Source organism: Nymphalis io, chromosome 5, assembly GCF_905147045.1.
Source record: "Nymphalis io chromosome 5, ilAglIoxx1.1, whole genome shotgun sequence".
Lineage (NCBI taxonomy): Eukaryota > Metazoa > Arthropoda > Insecta > Lepidoptera > Nymphalidae > Nymphalis > Nymphalis io.
The window spans coordinates 11,966,069-11,989,430 of record NC_065892.1 but is presented as its reverse complement, the minus strand read 5'-3'; the positions used below and the strand labels follow the sequence as shown (position 1 = coordinate 11,989,430).

At 31.1% G+C, this 23,362-nt stretch overlaps 1 protein-coding gene across 1 annotated transcript in view; it reads right to left on the bottom strand.

Annotated features, from left to right (window-relative positions):
• LOC126768620 (uncharacterized protein DDB_G0287625) overlaps positions 1 to 23,362 on the bottom strand; it is a 167,389-nt gene that overhangs the window by 95,027 nt on the left and 49,000 nt on the right. Inside the window, exon 2 of the mRNA XM_050486816.1 lies at positions 23,016 to 23,171. Coding sequence (XP_050342773.1) covers positions 23,016 to 23,147 — 132 coding nt within the window. The 5' untranslated portion in view covers positions 23,148 to 23,171. The remainder of the gene's footprint in view (positions 1 to 23,015; positions 23,172 to 23,362) is intronic.

Here is a 23,362-nt window from a genome sequence, read left to right as displayed (position 1 = left end):
TTTTAATAAAATAATATTGATAATATTAGTATTTCTTTAAAGTATTAATATAAATAGAATTTTTTTAATTCTGTATCCAATTGAAATTTCGTATAATAAATAACATACGAAGCTTGTGTTAAAAGCTAAATCCTTTAAAGGTTAATTAATATAATATATAAATAAATAATAATAAAGTTTAATTTTATTTGTCCTATCATTGGGTAGAGTAAAAAATTATACGATGCCACGGGTACTGCCTTAACTTAACAGCTTAACTTTTGTGAACATTTTGTTTATATGTATCACTGTATTTCATTTATGAACACTTCTAAATTTAAAGTTAAATATTATAAATTAAAGAAAAATATACTACATTATGTTTTAATCCAGTACATGGTGTTAATTTACTCATAATGTGTATGTGCATTTTCCAAGTTAAGACCATCGATCAAACCTAAAAAAAAATGTGTTTTTTAGAAGATTTATTAATTTTTAATACAGGTTAATTTCTTTTTTAATATCATTTTAAAGATGGTTGAAATATTAATTATCAAAAATGATATATATTTTTCTGACACCATTTATATAGGGCATTTAAGTCTTTTAAATGTTCTTGACATAGAACTTCGGTTCATAAATACATATATAGCCCGAAGTAAATAAACAAGAATCATCCGCATAAAGAGTAATATGACCATGTACTTCCACATCCTTAATATTATTTATAAGAAAAATCGAGTTATATTTAATAGAAGAATTACAACAAAAGGTAGAGGTTTTAAATAAATAAAAACTTAAAATTATAGAAAAGTACTTATCTAATGAAAGATCTACTATATTATGACGATACATATTTTAACGATATTTATTTCATTAATTAAATTAGTTAATATTTCAGTTGCTGTATAACTCAGTTCTAAGTACACTCACTAAGTTTGGAATTAACTACTCGAAATAAATTAACTTAAAAAAATAAAATAATATAAGTATTTTATTTATAATGAAACTATAGATAATTATTTGCGCTCCATGTATGTATGTAAGTATATATCTGTTGTACATATATATAAACATATATGTGAGCGTTTAGTAATCAAAAGATAATCTTAAATGTTACAAAAACAATACGAATGCTGTTTATTGTTGATATTTCTCATGAAGTGAGTAACCGCGTGCGAATAGTATTCAGTATTGTTCTAGGCATCTCAGCTTCTATTAATGCATATTGCATTATTTTTTCATTCGTTTGCATTTAAATGTGAAAATGTTTAGTCTTCTGCAACTATAAAAAAAGTCAGTTATACTGTAAATTAAAACATTACGGTGACAGCCTTATTAAAACTCAGATGTTTTTAAGTAACGTAACACAACTTTCAACATGAATTATTTAATCTAATGATCTTTTTTAATAATCGGATAACGTTCTTGGTAGTAATACACGCCGAATAAAATACACATTGACGATAGGTATCATTATCATATTTATCAGAATTTTTTATGGTATAGGTAGGCGGAAGAGCATATGGGCCACCTGGTGGTAAGTCGTCACCAACGCCCATATACATTGGCACTGACTTTTGTCTTACATTGCCCCACCAACCTTGGTAACTAAGATGTTATGTCCCTTGTGCCCGTAATTACACTGGCTCTCTCACCCTTCAAACCGGAACTCAACAATACCAAGTACTGCAGCTTTGCGGTAGAATATCTGATGAGTGGGTGGTACCTACCCAGACGAGCTTGCATAAAGCCCTACCACCAGTAAAGGCAGAAGATATATTAATACTGTAAAGTGATTGTTTGTTCGAGCTTCATGCAAAAGTATGAAACAAATTTGATGCAACATTTTATTTTTAACACCTTTTGATTAGAGTTAACCGATACGTATTGTATCTCACTACGCTTATGAGAGCTGAAGGTAATAGAAAAAAACGCTAATAAAACGTATTTAACGTAGTTACGCAAAACGGTACCAAGTGAGAATTTCGAAATAAACTATAAAACATGTGTGCGAGACCATGGTTATACCCACAAGTGGGTTTTTGCTAGTTACAATAAAACAAAAGGATATTATTATTTAAAGATATATGTATATTTAAGTTGTTATGTTAATATCCTTTATTTTAATAAGAATAAAAGCAATGTTTATTTTGAAGGAATTACTAATATTACTATTTTCTATTCCAATGAAACGTAAAGCTTGTATTAGAAGTATCTCTATGAACAGCCCAAGGTTATCAGGATCGAACTCGGTCCGTAGTCGGATCGTAGTCGGCCCTATACTGTAGTTGTTGAGTTGTTGTAGTCTGTTGAGTTATTGAATTGAATTGGGTTTGAATATTTTCATAGTTGATAAGTGATAGATAAAAGCGAACTCGAGACATTTAAGTTATTGCTAGAGTAGAACACAGCAGACACTGTTTCACTTGTTCATCTGATATAATATTATGAGGAGAAAATAAATATTAATTATTTAAATTGAAAATGAGTAGTTTATGTTTGATGAACTATTACAAATACGTTAATAATTACAGTTATCAATTCAAATAAAATAAAAAAGTTCAATGACCGAATAATTCATAGCATTCTATTCTCACGTCAATCAACGCTTTAAGTAATTATAGTATTGGGCTTGTTCACACCTATTTTATTTAAATGAATGATCGCTTGTAAGCAAAATCGCAACATTTAAGAACGAACAAAAATGTATGAATCGATTATATATTTATATACTTATCACCTGTTCTCTCCCCCTAACACGCGCCGGAGAACTATTTATTTACAAAATAATATATTTATATATATATTAAGTAATTTTCTTTAGAGTAGTTGTTAACATAGGACGGTACATACAGAATTTGTCCAAACAAGGGAACACCATTCAAAGCAAAACAATATCTAGAAGAGTAAAAACTAAAAAAAGTTTATAAATATTATCTTTAATAAGCATTAATTTTACACTAAAATAAAACTTAAAATAGGTATAAATGTGCCTGCATTATAGGATAAAAATTGTCTATTATAAATGGTATAAGACGTGGAATGAAACTCAACGTAGCAGTTCCCACGGGAAGGATAATTAATTCCATGCGAGCGAAGCCGTCGGCAACAGACCGTATTTTATGTTTCTCAGTGTAGAAGGCTACCATATATGTATGTAATTAACCATATATGTATCGTTAATTTAAATATAGTGTGCACATATATACAAACAAACTAATAAAGTTTTTTAATATTTTAACATCTATTTAAGAAATACTTGCTATATATAATTATTTATTTAACGCTTAGTTACTGAGAAATAAATATATATACACAAAATGTCATAAAAGAACTTAGTACAAAATGCTTTTTTATCCTTGTTTCTATGTTTTAACAAAATAGTGAAATTTGTAAAAGATAAAAAACCATGTAAAAGTTATTGTCATTTTAAGGTTGGTAAGTTTGGTATTTTAAGGTTTTGTGCAAGCTTGTCTGGGTAGGTACCACCCACTCATCAGATATTCTACCGCAAAACAGCAGTACTTGGTATTGTTGTGTTCCGGTTTGAAGGGTGAGTGAGCCAGTATAATTACAGGCACAAGGGACATAACATCTTAGTTCCCAAGGTTGGTGGCGCATTGGTGATGTAAGCGATGGTTAACATTTCTTACAATGCCATTGTCTATGGGCGTTGGTGACCACTTACCATCAGGTGGCCCATATGCTCGTCCAATTTCCTATTCTATAAAAAAAAAGGTAATTTGTCGGATATTTGCAGTTTACAGTGATATTGTCATTACGTGTTTTATCCTCCGTAAATTAAGGTTTTAAGCCAAATATGATCGTCATCAATCAGCCTTTCGGAATTTGCGTGCAGAATTTAACCACAAAATTCAGAATAAAAACTCTAATACGTTGTTTCCTTTATGCTATTACGTCCTCTATCTCGTAATTGATAAGAGTCGCTTTCGCATGACGCGGCGCTGGTTTGTGATTTATTGTATAATATGATTTAGAGAAATTGTGATGTGAGTGGAGAGCGTAAGGTTGGTAATTGTTTGTAAATGATCAAATAAAACGTAACCATAAACATGTAATACTTTATTTTCTTGACAGCAGAAAACGATTTTATTGCAACTCATTTTTTTCTGTTCATATAAAAAATTCACAAATTACTATTTACTTTTATTTTTTAAACTATGAATAACATTAGATCACGTGTGAAAAAAGGAAAAATTAATTTACTAAGAGTCATCGATATTATATCCCAGTAAACATGTCTGGGAAAGAACCGAATGGCAGCTAAGGCTGTGTGTTTCTGCATTTCGGTATAAAGGGTATTTAGAACAACTAGAAGAGTTACTATGGTTACGAGGGAAGAACATTATCAGAAAAAGAAAACAAGTATACAACTGGTACCTAATGCAAGATAAACTATGGTTATTTGGCAAAGTGCCTGTTTTTGTATCACCGAAATGAAATGTGACATAGCTATTTTTAGTATTATCAGGTAACCAGATAATCGATCTAATTTACGATTTGTCGACTTCAAATAACTAATTTTTGATTTGGTTGAATTCATAGATATCAAATAAGGAAATAATAACAATATCGATAGCATTGATAAGAAGATCGTGGCAAGGTTGGAAGGATTGTTATTACATGTTACACAATATCTTGGAGAATGTGCGCTGTACCTTTAAGGAAAAAATAATAAATTGACTGTCTTGGTAAGCATTTTATGATCTTTTTAATGCGAAAACGTTAAAAATGTTGTTATGGATTTGGTGTTTATTGGTTACTTAGTGGTAATAAGGCTATATAAGTATCATATTTTATGTTAAATTATATTTAAAGCTGTTTCTCAACAAAAATCACCTGGAATTATAATAATGTTCAAGCTTAACATGAATATATATTATTATTAAACTGTTTATGTCCTCCGGACCGATTTCGGCACCTGCAACTAATTTTAACGGCGTATAGACAAGTGCATAATAGTACATAAGAACGCTTACTCTCGTTATACGATAGGATAGCAATCTTACCCTGACAATATATCAGGCGCTCAACCAATAGCTTTACGTACTTTTCTAAGCACGGGAGTACAACATTGCCAAATTTCTAACTCCGGGATTAATGGCAATCCTTTCACACAAACTATCTGGATACAAAAAATCATACGATTCGTGTATCAGTGCAAATAAAGACAAAGGACAAACAAATACATTGGCGCATTTATAATATTATAGACTTAAAAAACGGAAGTTTAATTTCAAGGAGTATCTTCCTAAAGGAATTCAGGGTGTATTGAACTTTAAACAAATGAAAAAGGCATTATTAAAATTGACCTTTTCTATAATAAAGCTCTTCTCCAGCAGTTATTATGTACACGTAATACGAATTACATGTTAGATGTTACATCAAACACGTATAGCAGTACTTGAACAATGGAACACATTTTTTGCTATTTTTGCTGATATCGCTTCGTTGTACCGTTATTCTAAGTTTATTGTTATTTCGTATGTTAATTAGTCATTTATTCAAGTATTTTACGACGTTTTTTATTTATGTTAAATTAAAACATAGTAGAGCATTCAGTATACGTATGTCGTAGGACCGATGGCCGTTGGAGCAGACGAGTCCTAGAGTGGAGACCGCGAATCGGCAAGCGCAGCGTAGGGCGCCCTCCAGCCAGGTGGACCGACGACCTTAAGAAGGTGGCGGGCACCAACTGGATGCGGAAGGCGGAGGACAGGGAGCTTTGGCGCACCTTGGGAGAGGCCTATGTTCAGCAGTGGACAACGATTGGCTGTTGATTGATTGATTGAGAGCATTCAGATATCTTAACAAAATCATTTCTGTAATTTTAAGGAAATTACGCTTAAAATTTTTTAAAAAGCAAAGATTTCAGAATATACTATATATTTAGTAACAGGTTTTTTTGTTGTTTTACAATTATTGCTTAAGATGCATGTATATACTTAATGTTAAGTGGTCTACATTTCTGACAATGTGAAAAAAAAAACAGAAAATTAATATAAAGGTTTCCAAGTAAAAAGCATGACTAAGAAAAATAATTATTTCTTCAAATGAACCTTTTCGACCCGCTTATGGTAGGCACAAGAGATACAATATCTAAATCCGGCGATTGCAGTGTATTGACGCGGTAAAAAAGTGGTTTATAATTCTTGCAGCGAGAGACTGAAGATGAACGCTTACCATCAGGTGGTAGTTGTTTTTCTCCAAAAATCAAGTTTTTCCAAATCAACAAAAAAACTGTATTTTATTTTTAATTAAATCAAAAGGTCAATTTTCCCTGTCCAAAGTCTAATATAAAAAAGAAGCGTTAAAAGAAGCGTCAAGTCGATACAAGCCACTGACGGATAAAGTATTTTAAATAGTCTATGGGAACTTTTTCATTTCCCGGAATAGCTTCCCTTCATATTGAGTTTCAAAATATCCAGTGGTTTCCGCTTGATGCGTGCACAGACAAGAGTCGTCCTTCGACACTACTTGACATATTTAAAATTTACTTAAGATTATGTATATCAGGCATTTGTGCAGGCTTGTGTGGCTCGCCCAGCAAGCCCTGATTCGCAGGTGGGAGGAGGATCTGAGGTCCCCATCAGCAGGCCTGGCGACAGTGGAAGCGATCCGTCCCCACTTGAGTCGCTGGGTAACGAGAAAAGGCGGCACACTGACCTTCAGACTTACTCAGGTGCTTACTGGACATGGGTGCTTCGGTAAGTACCTGCACGGAATAGTCAGGCGGGAGGTAACGCCCTCCTGCCACGAGTGTGGTGCGCCTACGGACACGGCATGCCACACTCTGATGGAGTGTGCCGCTTGGGGGCCTCAGCGCCTTTCCCTAGCGACTTTAATCGGCGGAGACCTTTCGCTGCCGAGCGTGATAAATGCCTGGTAGCGAAAGGTGCTGGATGGAGATGGTCTCCTTCTGCGAAAATGTCATGTCGCAGAAGGAGACCGCGGAGCGGGAGCGCGAGGAGAGTGCCTCCGCTGACCCGCTTCGCCGAAGAAGACCGGGGAGAAGACGCCGGCGCTATGCGCATCTTCTCCTTCCGCCGTGAGTGTCGCCGGGGCCAGGGGGTCTCTGTACCCCGAGTACCCCCTAGGATTTGGAGGCCCGCAGAAGCGGGCCAACCGTCGGGACGGCACGGTAGTATGCGCAAGCGATCCCGTGACGTCCCCGACAAGATGGAGTGGGTACCGCTGGTTTTTTAGTGGGTATTCCGGCGCCTTCAGCGCCGGCGAGTCCCACATACCCCCTCACCTCATGTGGGGGAAACACATAAATGTGTTTTTCCAGCGAGAAAAAAAAAAGGCTTGTGTGGCTCGTATTACAAATAAAACATCATTACTCGTTCAGATTCAGTTTGAAGTACGAGTGAGCCAATTAGCATATATCAATAAGCATATAGCAATAAGTTGGTAACGTATTGCCTGTAAAGAGTGGCTTACAATATTGTAATGCCAATATCTAGGGGTGATACCATTCACACACTTCCTCTTCTTCTTCTGCCTAGCGTTTTCCCGGCATAGTAACGCCAGGGTCCGCTTTCCTGCATTTATTCATCCACTTTGCCTGATCTAAAGCATCCTCCTTAGTGAGATTGTGCTCTCTCATGTCGTCCCTCACGACATCGAGCCAGCGCTTTTTGGGCCATTCGCACAGTGTGATCCATTTAATTTAATTTAAGATAAGTATAATATATATATAAATTAACATAGGCAGACAGGCAAATAGGCCACCTAATGGTAAGTGATCCCCTCCGTCCGTATAAATTGTCACTATAAGAAATATTGCCCTTCCTTTACATCGCCAATTTGCCACCAACATCGGGAACTAAGGTCTTATGATCCTTGGGCCTATAATTTCACTGGCTCACTTATCTATCAAAGTGGAACATAGCAATAATAAATAGTACTTGGCGGTTGAATATGTGATGCGTGGGTAGTAACTGCCCAGACCGACTTGCAGTAAGCGGGCTTACTTACTTCGTCTTCCTTTAAATGACAAATATTAAAAAAAAAACACGTTTTTATTTAAATATAAATTAAGTGTAAGAGTTATGCATCTTTAGTGCAGCACGGAAATGTTATGTTATTACTTATAAATAATACACGATATTATAGCATTGGTCCGGAACTGTTGGTAAATTATAACGATGACCTTATAAGGTAAAGAGGACCAAAACAGTCAAATCTAGATTGTCATTCATATTACAAAAGTATACTTTATTGACGTTATTGATAAGAACTTAACGTAATTAATTATGCATGACTGTACGATTACATTCTTTTCCGTGTCTACACGCTTGTTTCACTTTTTCTAAAGCATTTTAATGTTGAGCTTTACGCGAAAAAGTGTTTAGTATTTTTATTTTTTATTTCATATAATAGTAAGTAGCTTGTAAGGGTACAGTACAGTCTGTTTTCTCTCTCAGTTCTCTCTTGTTCTCTCTCCGGTCGGTAAAGGAACTAATATACTTTTTATATTTCCTAAAGATTCATATACATTTCCACATTTATGTCCGAAGCTAAATTTATGTGACTTTATGTATGTTTTCATTAGTATTAGTAGTCGATTAGTTCAATTGTTAAGTGGTGTCAAGATAACGGACAGACAAAACTACAGTTGCTCTAAAAATATTAGTCTGATTAGGTAAAAGTTTTATTTAACCTGAAACATAAATTGGTTTTGTCTTGTATATTAAAAATAAAGATATTAAGTTTACAATTATCTTTAATAAAATAATAAAATCCTTATAAGAGAATTTTATTGTTTGGCCAATTGTTATTTATGATATACCTCATGATATGCATGTAATAACTAGTCGTAGTATCAGGTTAAAGATCTAATGGTTCAGAGGTCAAACATCGTATGTGATGAACCTACGGAAGCGATTGTGTTACTGTAATTTATATTTTATACACATTCATCTCTGTGCAAAGGAATAAAGCAACGCAAGGAATAATAAAGCAAATATGAATATGAAGAACTTAAATATTACTTTAAGTGTAATATAAATATTACGGAAATACAGGGATTCCACTACACTCCTGTTCTATTGCAGGTTCACATGTGTCCGAATTTCATTTGACACATTCCCCACGTTTTCCTTCACTGCAAATTACGATCATTCAGTGATGCTTTTTACATTTTTTAACCTGATCTTAGTAATAGTTTCAAGCTGAGAAAAAATTATGTGTCTTCAACAAATACGCCTAAGCGTTGCTTGAACGATGATTAACATTATACATGCCAAAGTAACTCTGTCACACTGAAGAGACCGTATAGAATTTCGACATAGCACGGGGCCTGAATTATAAGTATAGAATTAAATGAATTACGGATGTTTTAGGAAAATAGGAGATCCAGAGGGTTCATCATTTTGACTTAGATGGTGTCGCGGAGAACACTTAGCTTATTATTTAATATATATAAATATATATAACACGTGCTATACGATACGCATAGTCCAATTTTTTATATTTAATACCTTCGTCTGTATGAATTTGTATCACCTATTAAAAGGTAAGAATAATACAAGCTAACATGACTTCCTCTAGACATTTAAATTGAAAAATAAATTCAACGTGAAATTGGTAGCAAAAGTCGAATCGAAAGCGCGTAGGCTCCAGAAACTTGCTCCACAAATTTTCATCGCTCGATTTAACTTCGCGAACTACAAGTGTTACGCCAATTTTACTGCAAAATTTCAACTTGAAATTATTCTTACACAATATAATTCTTAGCGAAACTTGTTTTAAGAAAAATATATAATAATAATATACTCTAAACTTACTTATAAATATGAACATATGAATAAGTGATATTAAATACTTATTAGAAAGGCATGTGTTAAACGTTCTTAGCACTTTGATATGCGATAGGTATTATGGAACATACGGAAATATACTATTAAATAATTTCCCCGCGCGACCACAAGTCAATGTTTGTTTTACATGAGATAATTTATATATATTTTTAAAATTGTATACGCGAGTTCTCACATACATATGGGCTAAGAGACTCTGCTTAGACTGTATTCAGTATAAGAATGAAATCTCAGTATCATTCATTATATAAAAAGTTTATTTAACAAAGTATAATTATCACAAATATAAATCAATTTTTTTTTGTAGGTGAACGAGCATATGACCGATTTGAGGGACCTGAAGGTAAGTGGTCACCAATGCCCATAGACATTGACATTGTAAGAAATGTTACCCATTGCTTACATCGACAATGCGCCACCAACCTTGGGAACTAAAATGTTATGTCCCTTGTGCCTGTAATTACTTTATTTATAATGTAATCAATCTTTTTTTAACATATAATTAATTTAATAAAAGCTAGGACAATCTATGTATATATTGATTTTAAAGAGGATATCAAACGAAAACGAAATATATGATAACAGATAAAATTATCATAAAACTAAATAAGTTAAAATGTTTAACTTTTAAAGTAAAAACACCTGAAATTTATAATTATAAGCTGATAGATAGAATTTTAACAAAGTTTGCGTCATTCTTTCAGTTATAAATATATCACATAAATTAAATAATAAACGATTCATTGAAATGATTTATAGGAATATAACTTATCAATTTATTGAAAGATATTTATGACTAGATGACTAGTGAATTAATAAACGTAGACGTAGCATAATATTAATACTTTTCCTTTTTAATAGAACGATACTCTGAATAGTATCATCTATAGTAAATTAAGAAAGTATAGTATTTCTGTCCAAAACAAATTTAGCGAAATTTATCACAAAAATAAAATATATAGTAAATATTGTCATTAAAAAATGTAAAAATAAAATTAAATAGTTCCCCGTCTTATTGCCTCTTCTGGTGACAGTACTGGTTCATTTTTCGCCCATAGAATCGGAATTGCGATTCAAAGGGGCAATGCTGCTAACATTCTTGCCACCATTCCACGCGGTCACGATTTGTACCGTGACTATTTTTTAATTTTTATTTGTATTTATTTTAATGTAAATAATTATGTACGTCATAATAAAACTAAATACAGAATAATTCAATAACCTTTTATTGGCCCGACCCAGGATTTAAACCCAAAATACAATACTGAAAACCTTTAATTAAACCGTTAATTGAATACCTAAAATCAATTACATTTATTACATAAATGCCTAAATAAGACTTTGTTTTTCAAAATATATCTAAACAAAAAATACATTTTTTTATAGAATTTAATTGAGTCATAAGTAACTATTATACATTTTATTTATGTAAAGTAAAATGATTTTAGTAGGTTAAACTTAACAGTAATAACCTTATATGTATAATTACGTTTTTTTTTTGTATTATTTTGTTAACTAAATCTTCACTGTGTAATGGGAAAGCTCTTTGTCAAATAGCTGTGGAGCCGCAATTATTACGACTAATGTCAGTAATTATTACCAAGAAAAGTGCAATAGCGGCAATGAACTTGAAATCTTATAATCAGATATTTTGTCGAGTCCCCGGACTTTCATTTGGCTTAGAACGTATATGCAATATCTTTAAAAATATATGTAAATACATACATACTATTTCAATTGATTTGTTTTCACATTTAAAATTTTATAGCTTACTGTTTTATTTTGTATTAATAATAAGTTAAATGTCATTGATGTTAAGTGATAAGCACTGGGGATAGACGTTAATATTGTGTATTTATAATTGTATTAATAAAGTTATAGGTACTATACTAGGTAACAGGGCTCTTTGCAAGTCCATTTAGGTAGGTACTACCCTCTCGTCAGATATTGTACCGCTAAGCAGCAATACTTAGTATTTTTGCGTTCCGATTTGAAGGGCGAGTAAGCCAGCCAGCCACTACAAGCATAAGGGACAAAATATCTTAGTTCACAAAGTTAGGGGTACATAGGCGATAAGGAATGATTAATATTTCTTACATCACCAATGTCAATGGGCGGTGGTGACAGCTTGCCATCAAATTTTATCTTGTTATATCAGTCCGCCTACCTATAACATAAAAAACCAATAGGTGTCTTCAACCACGATATGGCGCCGAAAAGTTGACACTAAAGGATTATTCCATAAATTCAAACTCGCTTAGAGTACTATGAAGCTATAAGCTTTAGTACATAGCAGCGCTATGCTTTTAACGCGCCTTTGGCTGTCTATTGGGAATGCCTATGTTTAGTAGTGGCCAACGATTGGCTAAATGATGATGATGGTAGACTAACGAGTGGGCGGATCTACCGCTTTCACAAAGTCAGTCATAAACTAAATCATTATAATTAGTTCTTATAAAAATAATACCATAAAGGAAATATCTATATTAAAAATAGTTTATTAATTTATTAAATAAATACTGCAATTATGTTTCGTGTGACAAATAAAAAAAAAACATAATTATCGTCTAAGGAAATCCTTTAACACGAATTGTCAAATAATAGCTGTTGTATCTTCCGTTGATTTATTTATAAAATTGCATTTATTCAAGGAAAGTTTCAATATAAACAACTACTGGTTTTCTTAACCTATTCTCCAATAGAAAGGGCTTATTATGTAACGTATATTACGATTTCTATTATCGTATCAATAGAATTAAATGAAGTTAAAACGATAACGAGCCGTGTAATTGACACACGTGTACTGTAGGGTAGAGAATGTTTACAAAATCGGTAAAAATGTATAGCTCTTATATCAACGTAATACGGTATATAATTAAAGGCAACGAATCATCCAAGAATTGTGTTCAAGAAAGCACAAAATTAAAATACATTTATATAACCTGAGCGTTTAAAAGATTAACTTACGGGTCAAAACATCAAAAGTGTCTGTCAGTATAATAGAGCAGTTCTATTTAAAATTAATTGAATCAAGATAAATGGCATTGTAAAGCATTTAAGTGAGACGTATTCAATACCCTAACATTAGTCTTAGGATATAGACAATTAAAGAAATTAACGATGTATGTAATCAATAATAGCTTTAGCTTGTAAGTGTGATTAGTGTTTTTTTTTAATTATATCTCAATATCAACGGTCAACTATGCTTCGGCATTTGTAACTTTTATGTTATAAGTGCAGTATTTCATTTAATAATAAAAGCAATATATTTTAAAGAGTGACATTTTAACCAGTATTAGAATTCCTCATTCTGGGTGGGTAATCAAAAATCTAACGCTAAACATCATAACGACGTTAAAGTCGGAGTAATTTTAGGTTGTAGGCACATTGATGATGTTAGGAATATTTTGTTAGCCTTTCCGACTATGAATAGTAATGGCAATTACTTTTGCACATCTTACGAGTAATTATAAATTTTTAAAAAATACACGTATATATTATTAACATACTGTATGATTTTTTATTATTTATCTTTTTTACTATGTATAATATTCACGGAACTCAAAAGCACTTTTCACTAAATATACGCTATATATCTTGAAGTAATTGAACACCACGATTTATATGGTTAATCAAAAGCCCTTAAAACGTCACTCCGCTGCAGGCTGTACGGTAATGACCATCCCATTTACAAGATATCATCACTTACATAAGCCAATCATTTAGTGATCAAGATTTATAGATAATCCATCGTATGTGCAAATGACCACGAGAAAGTGATTATACGATGTAATTGACAACTATTTCACTTTATTATAGTATTTTATTGATGTTGCGTATAATTTATAACCGGACTTTGAAAATAAGACAATTTATTCATTAATTATATTTAATTTATAGAAGAATCTACGCGTGTGTCGAGATGTTGATATAATAATAAAATACTATTTGTACACACACAATCACGTAGAAATCAGTTTTTTTTTTCGGAACAAAAACTATCCTATATTTAAACCGGGGTCGAAAATCGACAAAGAATGCGAAGTGTACAAAACAAATATTTAAGACTTCTAAATTTTTTAAATTACTGCTAGCTAAAAAAAAAATTTTTAAGAAAATTCAAAAATAACTTAACATTTTCGACTATCTTTGTTTGACTATCTGAATTGTAATTCATTAAAAATATAGATTAACAACAAAAATAAATTATTATAAGCAATTATTTTATGTAAATGTTAAGTTAACTAAATATGCTGTGTATATTTACTTTAATTCCTTAACAATAAGAAACAAATAAATGTAATAATATAATAATTGAGTTACACTATTTTTACCCGAAGCCAATAGCCGAGTCAATCCACTAAGCCAAGACATTAAGCCAGTTGAATGAAAAGCGCATTGTAAATTACATGTAAGCCTATATAAACGAGGCAGTTTCTAATAAAAAACTTCAAATTCACATGCTTGTAAAAATGGCTATTTTATAGGCTAAGTTATAAAATACATGCAAAATAATTCCTGAATATGTTACATTGGCTTACTGACTAAGAACACGCGTTCACACGAAGCCAATGGATATATCAGTGTACCGAAGGAGTAGTAGGGGAAGGTATTGGCTGAAAACTTAGAAATTGTTCTATTTCAATGGATTGGCTTGATCAATGGCTTGAGGACAATCCAATGTAGTGATAATCTTTATATAGGCGAACACAATATCAATTTGGCTTGGATATTGGTCTCAATATCATAGCAATAAGGTCCATAGATTTCAAAGTAATTTTTAATAGTTTTTTTTTTGACGCGCAAGTTTCTCACGGCTTTTTATTGGCGTCTGTAGAAATGCGATAAAAGTGTATGGAACATAAAATAAAATTAATACACAATAATACATAAACTACGGCTCAGTTACTTTAAACTATGACAAATTAAACTCTAACTAACAATAGTTTGAATCGGAAACGGAGATTACGATCAGTATATATAAGCTTATTGTATTAAACAAAAAAGTTACTTAGAAAACGAAAGGCTTTTTACCGGATACGTGTGAAAAGATTCGAGATAATCGACCTTTTAATTAAATATATATAAGTAACAAAGAGTCCAGACATATAATATGTAAGTATCGTAGAGTCGATATGGCCTAATGGATAGAATACGTAAATCATAGCCGAAGATCGTTGGTTCAAACCAGGGCAACCACCACTGATATTTTATGTGCTAAATTTGGACTTATGATTTTGACGTGTTCGTCGGTGGTGAAAAAACGGCCATTTATGGCCTGTTAATTTACTTTATTCTTCTACAATGGAACAATCTGCAGCAATTGTCCACACTGCTCCGAAAAACCACGCCCACCTAATACAATTTCAATATTATAGCATGTCTTCATAAATAATTTACAATCTTGTGTCGAAAATTCAAAATTTATTGCAAAAATAAATTATATATTAAATATTAAACAACAATAGCTTGACATAAAAATGCAATTATTTTAAAACGAAAATCGTGAACGAGATAACATTTGTGTGATGTAAATATCAAAATTTCAATCGTCTTTTTATGACACTGTCGGTCAAAGAACAAAGCTAAGTTATTGCGAGCGATAAGTAAACATTTGTGCAACTTCTGGTACAAATGAATATAAACACCACTTTGTGGATGCTTTAAAAATAAACCATTAACTAGGTGAAGTTTTGGGAACCCTTTTAAGATTTTATTTAAGTAGGACGTAACGGAAATGACTTTTGTTTCCCACTGGTGAATTCCTTTTTGATTACACAATACTGAATTATAGTTTTAACTGTATGTAAGATTTATTTATTCTATGATAAATACTGATCTTAATATAATTGTTAATATACCATTATTTGTTACACATTAGCGTTTAGAAATTGGTATAATTGACGTTATTAATAATCAATAACTTGAATTTGACGTAAAACACTCGTTAGGTACAGAGTAATAAAACAGACAAGTCTATGATTAACTAATAATACGAGTATCTATTAGCCGCATTAGTATCGTGATTATTTCTCGGGATAACTACGGGATAACTGAATCAAAAGTAACCTGTACCAGCTGCAAATATATTAGCGGCACTTGGTTGTAAAAAAAAATGTTGTGTATAAGTACTTGTAAAAGTGTATTTGAAAAAAATATATTTTGATTGATATTTATGATTAAATAAAAAATGATCATTTTTCAATTTTTTTATGCAAAGTTTCATCAAAATCATCGACGATTGAGTTTTATTCGTAATATAAGCCTTTAAACCTTGCCAGCTTGCCAATGCTTGCCAGTTTAAGAGTTAAGAAATGTTCAATTAAAAAGTTCACTAAGTCCGGTTTACTGTCGTATCAGAAATAAAATTAGAAAATGAATCATTTTTAAACGCTTAATTCAGCTAAATAAGGAAAATATGCTTATTTTTATGTCTTATGCATTAGATTTCAGTTAAACTAATAAAATTAATAAAAACTTTCATCACAAGATCGTTGCTATCATAACAGCCTAAAATTATATTTCAATTACTTAATTATTATAAAAAAGAGATGACATTATTTTTGTAACAAGTGAATGTAGAACGGTAACGTAATAAAGATACCTTCGAGGAAGTGGTCGAGGCCTCCGCGGTGTTCCAGTTGTTAGAAGTGTAGACATCTAAGCATAACGTGACAACCTCAAACGATCTTATATTTCCCTATTATGGTAATATAAAACCTTCATGGTTTAAAACTCTTACATATCTATGAAGACATAGTCACGCAATAGTTAAAAGCAATGTTATAAAAAATTATGAAATGTATTCAAAATATACATAGTACATATATAGTCATACTAACATATCAATAACATACAATTCCAGTCATATATGAAAAAAAAAATTATTTATTTATTTATTTTGAACAAATTATACATATCTTAAACAATAAATACGATAGGAACTACATTAGTATAAAACTGTGTCGTAGCTACTATCGCCCTCCAATTCGACAGCACATTTATTTATTATTTGTTCATTATAAACATAACAATCAAATATCATTTAATTTAACAAAATATACTATATAAATATATACATCTATATATATATATATATATATATATATATATATATATATATATATATATATATATACTATAAGGAAGGGATGGGGTAGGAAGAAAGAATAGGTTAGGTCAATGTTATATTGATCGTTTTAATAATGATTCAGTCTGATGAGAAGCCAGTTGGTCATTTGAATTTTACACTGGTAAGTCGTAAGTGAGAAAATATTGTTCTTCTTATTTATTCTATTATATAAAATTGAGCTCCGTTAAAGCCTGTGAATGTCCCACTGCTGGGCTAAAGGCCTCCTCTCCTCTTTTTGAGGAGAAGGTTTTGGAGCTTATTCCACCACACTGCTCCAATGCGGGTTGGTAGAATTCACATGTGGCAGAATTTCAGTGAAATTAGACACATGCAGGTTTCCTCACGATGTTTTCCTTCACCGTAAAGCACGAGATGAATTATAATCACAAATTAAGCACATGAAAATTCAGTGGTGCTTGCCCGGGTTTGAACCCACGATCATCGGTTAAGATTCACGCGTTCTTACCACAGGGCCATCTCGGCTCAAATAATTGTATTGTGGAATTGAGCTCAAATAATTGTATTGGTGACTTGCCACCGCTGATTTAAATGGAATGGTCTGGCAAACCCTATCACTATTTAGTAGAATCTGTCTTCGTGACACGAACAACTTTAAAAAAAACTAACTATAAATAGTTTTATTAAATGTTCGCATCGCGTCGCAATCTCATATCACAATAGAAATTTAATCCTCTCCAATAATACTATTTTCGTTCATAAGTGTCCCGGATTCGTCTGCGGAGGAAATTACGAGGCGTCAGACTAGACTCGGCATGAACAAGAGTGAAAATAAGACTTTCCCGATAATTTAATATTATAAGTAACTGAAAATTAAAAAAATTAAAGTGTTTTTTTAATTTTCCTAGTTTTTTTAAACATTTGTAGTATTTTTTTACAATTTATAATTTAATAAAATATGAGTAAGCACGTTATATGTCCGTTTATTAATGAGACGTTCATTTTACAATAATGTTTATGTTTTCGTAATTTATAATTTCATAAATAGTTAAATTTTTTCCTAAAAGATTTTTTGCAAATATCCATTTAAGAGAGAACAAAGATATTATAAATTAAAATTAAATAAGAATTTTAAAACCAATTGAAAACTCAGAAAAAATATTCAAAAATTTTTTATAACTTGTAGCGTTTTGATAACTACATTAGCAAAATGTAATTTTATTACGATAATGTCCGAAAGGCTGACGTCGACGCTGGCGACTCTACGCTGGACAGATGAAATCTCAGAACAAACAAAAGCGACCGAGCGATCCATTGTTTGAAGCGAATTGAAAATAACGATCCATTCAGCTTCGTTTTGTTATATTTTTGTACTATTTGTAGATATCACTTTTACATTAATGCCTTTTGAAATTTGTTTTACAATTTGCCGATTATAAATTATATGGTTTGAAGTAGTAGTTTTTAATTTTCTAATAATGTAATTTGAAAACATTATAAGATATTTTATTTATCGTTACAAAGCAATAGTAAAAATTTAATGCGAAGAAAAATAGTTTTAATAGATGTAGCAAATGAAATACAAAAAGCTAAAAAAGAAAAGATGCTTTATAATTATAAGCAAAATAATTTGGGATGAAAGGTGATATCTTTCTTTAAATGATACTAACTTATTATTTTGCTTTAATATGATATATTCGTACATATAACGCCGCAGTTATTTTTTATTTCAATAGAATGATTACAGAGAGAGTTGTGTGTACCACTCTATGTGTAGATAGAGATTACTCTATGTATAGAATATATATATATATATATTTTACTATATAGCTTGGCAGCGATCACACTTGTTATAAAGTGATAATACAGTTCAGGTCGACACGCGTTTATTTAATATATTACTATTAATTCTTTCCGTGAAGGTATCCGAATGATAAGTGAAAATATGTTTTATTTATTAATAACAATGAATTAAAATATATTTTCAGTAAACAGTCCTGTTACAGATTTATTATGTATATTATAAAAGTGATTCCGTTCGCGCGAAACATTGTCTTATACAATATTCTCCATAATAATATGAAAGTTAACAAAATATTCTCGCACAATCTCAAAGATAGCGGCCATTCATTTTATCTAGCTGACATATCTCCATACTAAAATGAAACAATGACGCGCTACAACGCACGTATAAGATTTATAAAGGGCCCGCGAGTGACCTGCGTTGTACTTTCTCGTTCTCAGTTCCTATGGTAGCCTCACGTAACTTCGGTTAATTTTATTACGCTTCTGCAAATATCATAAATATTTTATTATATGTTAAAACGATATATGGAGATTTAATATCTTATATTCCTAATGTTATCGATAAATTTATAGCGTAGTATCGCGCGTATATATATAATATATCCTACGCGATATATATATAATATATCGCGTAGGTATATGTTTATTTTACCTCCAATGGATGTTCATATGATAAAGTGATGAAGATTGCGATGTGTTTGATTTAGGTTTTCTTATAGCTGTTATATTATAAAAATAAAATATTTTGACAAAAAAATATAATTATTTCCCGGATTTACACAATATCTTCAATAATTATTAGAACTTATATCCGATTATGCGGATTTTTTATGCTAGTGTAGTTTGTAGTTTCAGGTCAAAAATAGGTTGGTTATTGCTATATGTTGTACATTTCTATTGCAATTCAGCTCATACTGCCAACTACATTCCGAGCAAACGATAACGTTACATTTGATTCAATACCTTAATACGACAATTACAAAGTGCTTTTATGTGCCTACTTAAATAAAGTATTTTTTTTTAATTTGCTATTCTAATATTTAAATAAATATCATATGGTAAAATCTTGACACTCGCGCGAAGTGTGGCTAGAGAGCTAGTATAAAGTAACTATGAACATTTGATGCAGCAATAATAAGGAAATGTATTATCCGGGAAAGCTCAATTGGATACGTGTACGAATTCGAATTCTTGGAAATGTGTTTGATACAAACAGTTCTAATGAAAAGCATATTAATAACTATAATTTGCATTATATATATTATAATTATATATAAAATAATAATTTGCATAAATAAATTAATTTGGTCATACTCCGTAAAATTTTAAATAAACTTTAATTTTAATTTGTTATTATTCTGCTATGTATTTTTGATGTAATTATTTATGAAGACTCAATTGGTATATGATTTTCTTTAATTTGATAAATATTTTTGTATATGTCATAACTGTTTGTCTTCCTAAGATTAAATAAATAAATAAAAGTCAATAACACTCATATAATAGCTATATCAGATATATCATTCATGATTTATCTACAATGCTCTCAATTCCGAACGAATCACGCACATCGGTCAAACGTGCTTGAATAAATTATATAAATTGAACTCTAGCTTACTTGATACATGGTTAAAATTTATTCAATAAATATCCATGAACTTTGTCGCTGATCAGTCGGTTTCAGATTTCCAACACATACTTATGTGGCTTCCAATCTAAGTTAAGTAACAAACAAGGTAATAAAAAAGGCCTTTTGTTATATTATAATATATTAATAATAAATGTAAAAAAAATATAAATAAAAAAGCTTATGGAATCGATAGAATTGCTTTTTTTCTATCTTTTTTTAAAGTTATTGTATTGAGTAGTGACACTACGATATACACACAGATACAGTTTTTAACACGCTTTTAAAAAATAATTCTAAATAAAAAAACCAAAAGTTTCTTTTTATTCATGCAATTTATTACAAGTTATTTAGAAGGATGATAATTGAGCATTACTTTTATATTTATCAAGAACATAAACAAAATATTTTCAAATCGCTACATCTTTATACCAAGTCTATAAATGAAACTAACAGCTAAATTAGCGATATAGTTCGCTCGATTTAAATTAATAGCACAATATATAATGCAAGTCCGATGCACTTGTGATATATTTAGGTCATATGTACCGGTTATAGTCTGGATTAGTCTAATGGATTGCAATACCCTCATTAACTGACTGAAAGCATTTTAATTATAATTATTTAAAGCTAAAACATCTGGCCTATGTTAGAGAATTATGTACATTATAGAATTAAGAATTTTAATTGAAGAATAAATTATGGTCAGTAACCTCATCAGGCGATATTAAAACTGATTCTTATATAAGGCTAGTTCCATTCATGATAATATATCCAGTTTTCAACTGCCTCGTTGGTCTATTGGTAGCTTTTTAAGCTGTTTAACATTTTATCACGTGTAACTTGTCTTCACAGACTATTGATTGCCATAAAGTTATAATTAAAATAATCGCCTCACATTAATGTTTAAGATGTCTAGATGTATCATCTGTAAATGTAATCATTTACTAGACTGACGAACTCAGATCTAGTTCTAATCAGAATCCATGGAAATGCAGCTGCAATGAATGTTTGGTTGGTCGAAATTCGAGGCAGCTGCGACCTCAAAACAGTGACTTCATTGGAAATGGCATTAAAACATTATACTATTTTAGGTAGTACAGTAAATGAAGCAATCGTTTCAATTATAATTATTGGTAAATTTAAAACAACTCGGTTATATCAATTAATTGAAAAATTAATTGTTATTAATTATATATTTCTGTTTTATTTAATTTACGCATTCATTTATAACAATATTAAAATAATACTTAAATAATTTGAGAGACAATCTTTTCTTTGTTCTGTGATTCATGACTTTATTTATCTAATACACAAATTCAACAACAAGCGTTTTATTAGGGCTCTACGCCTTGCAGGTCTAGTGGGTAGTTTATAAAGCTGCAAATACTGAGGTATCGGGTCTGACTAATAAAAAGTTCTAAGATTATTCCGTTGGGGAATTCTCAGTAGTACTTGCGTGCCTCGAAAAGTAAGTAAATCTTTTAGTCGCGTCGGATTGACATTCTATCAGAATATGTAATAAGAGAGAGAATGGAGAGTGCATCTACGTTCGCGCACAGACTTACAACAATACAAAACGTGCAATTTTATATCTTGTGCTAAGAAATCATTTTATTTTTGTACATTGTTATTATTATTATTATTATTACACAACCCTTTAAAAGAAAATAACACATAACTTCCAAGCTTAAGTTGAATGTAAATGTTACTAGTTCAATGTGTTAAATATGAAATGTTTATTCACGCATGTAGCGCTTTATCTAAAGCTACTCACAAATAAACATTAATGCTAACGCAGCCATTTCTCACGCATCGAAAAATGAAAGTGTAATAAAACATTATAGAAGCGAAATGTTCATAAGTACTTTTTACAGTTTAAAGCGGTCATAAAATTGATAATTTATTTTCCCTTTCGCTCATGTTTTTAACAAACATATCGAATTTTTGTTAACTTTTTATAAGAGGAATATTATTTAATAGAGCTGATATAGGATATCTGTATTGTACATAAAAAACATAAAACAAAAGTGTTTAAATCTGTGGGAAGCTCTGTTAACAAAGTTTGCAATCCAAATAATCAATATAAACTATATATATATATAAAAATAGTCATACATTTGCGTAACGTCATCGACTACATAACGTTTCGTGTATTACTAAAGGAAATTATACTTTCAGCAGATCCGTAAGCCGTCATTTTTAACGATAATAAATAATAATTAATTTAAAACTGCGCCGGACGCAATTACATTTTATTGTAAAAAGAGTAGTACCAACATACATACATGATAATCAATAAAAAAAATCCAACCAGAACACAACATTCCCACGAACAAACTATATTACTATCTTATATATCCACATTTGAAAATTTATTTGTAAACAAATTTACAATTAGATAATCATAATACAAAAACATTTCCAAAATCTATAATCCTTAAACTTGATCGTGATGCTCATCAAAATGAACTAAATCCAAATAAAAGAAAAAGTACACCAGAGGCTACGTCTTTGAGTATAAGATTATTTACGAAAAATGAAACAAAACGCATCATAAATCAAAACTATTTACTAATACTAGCATATTGAGAGCTGTTAAAACCAATACTTGGTGCTATTTTTAGTGATTTGTATGTATGTATGATATATAAATAGCGCTCACCTGGAACAGCAGATAACCAGAATCGTACATCCAGAAGTCATCTGGCGCGTTGCCCGGCTTCGTGAGGTGGATCGCGAGGCAACGCTGCAAGATTAGTTGGCAGCGCTGCCCCCCCGCTCCGCGCACACTCATGCCTTAGGCGGGCGGCGGCATGCTCTGTGAAAAAGAAAGACAAAATATTAACAAATTAAATCCAACCTGCATATCATGTTAATATACAAATAGATAAATACTAAAGGTATCACATAGCATAGAATGTTCATATTAAAATTGCGTTAGTTTTAATTGGACATCGTCTCTACTAAATTACTACTAAATAAAGCAACCCTAACCAAAGTAAGGATATG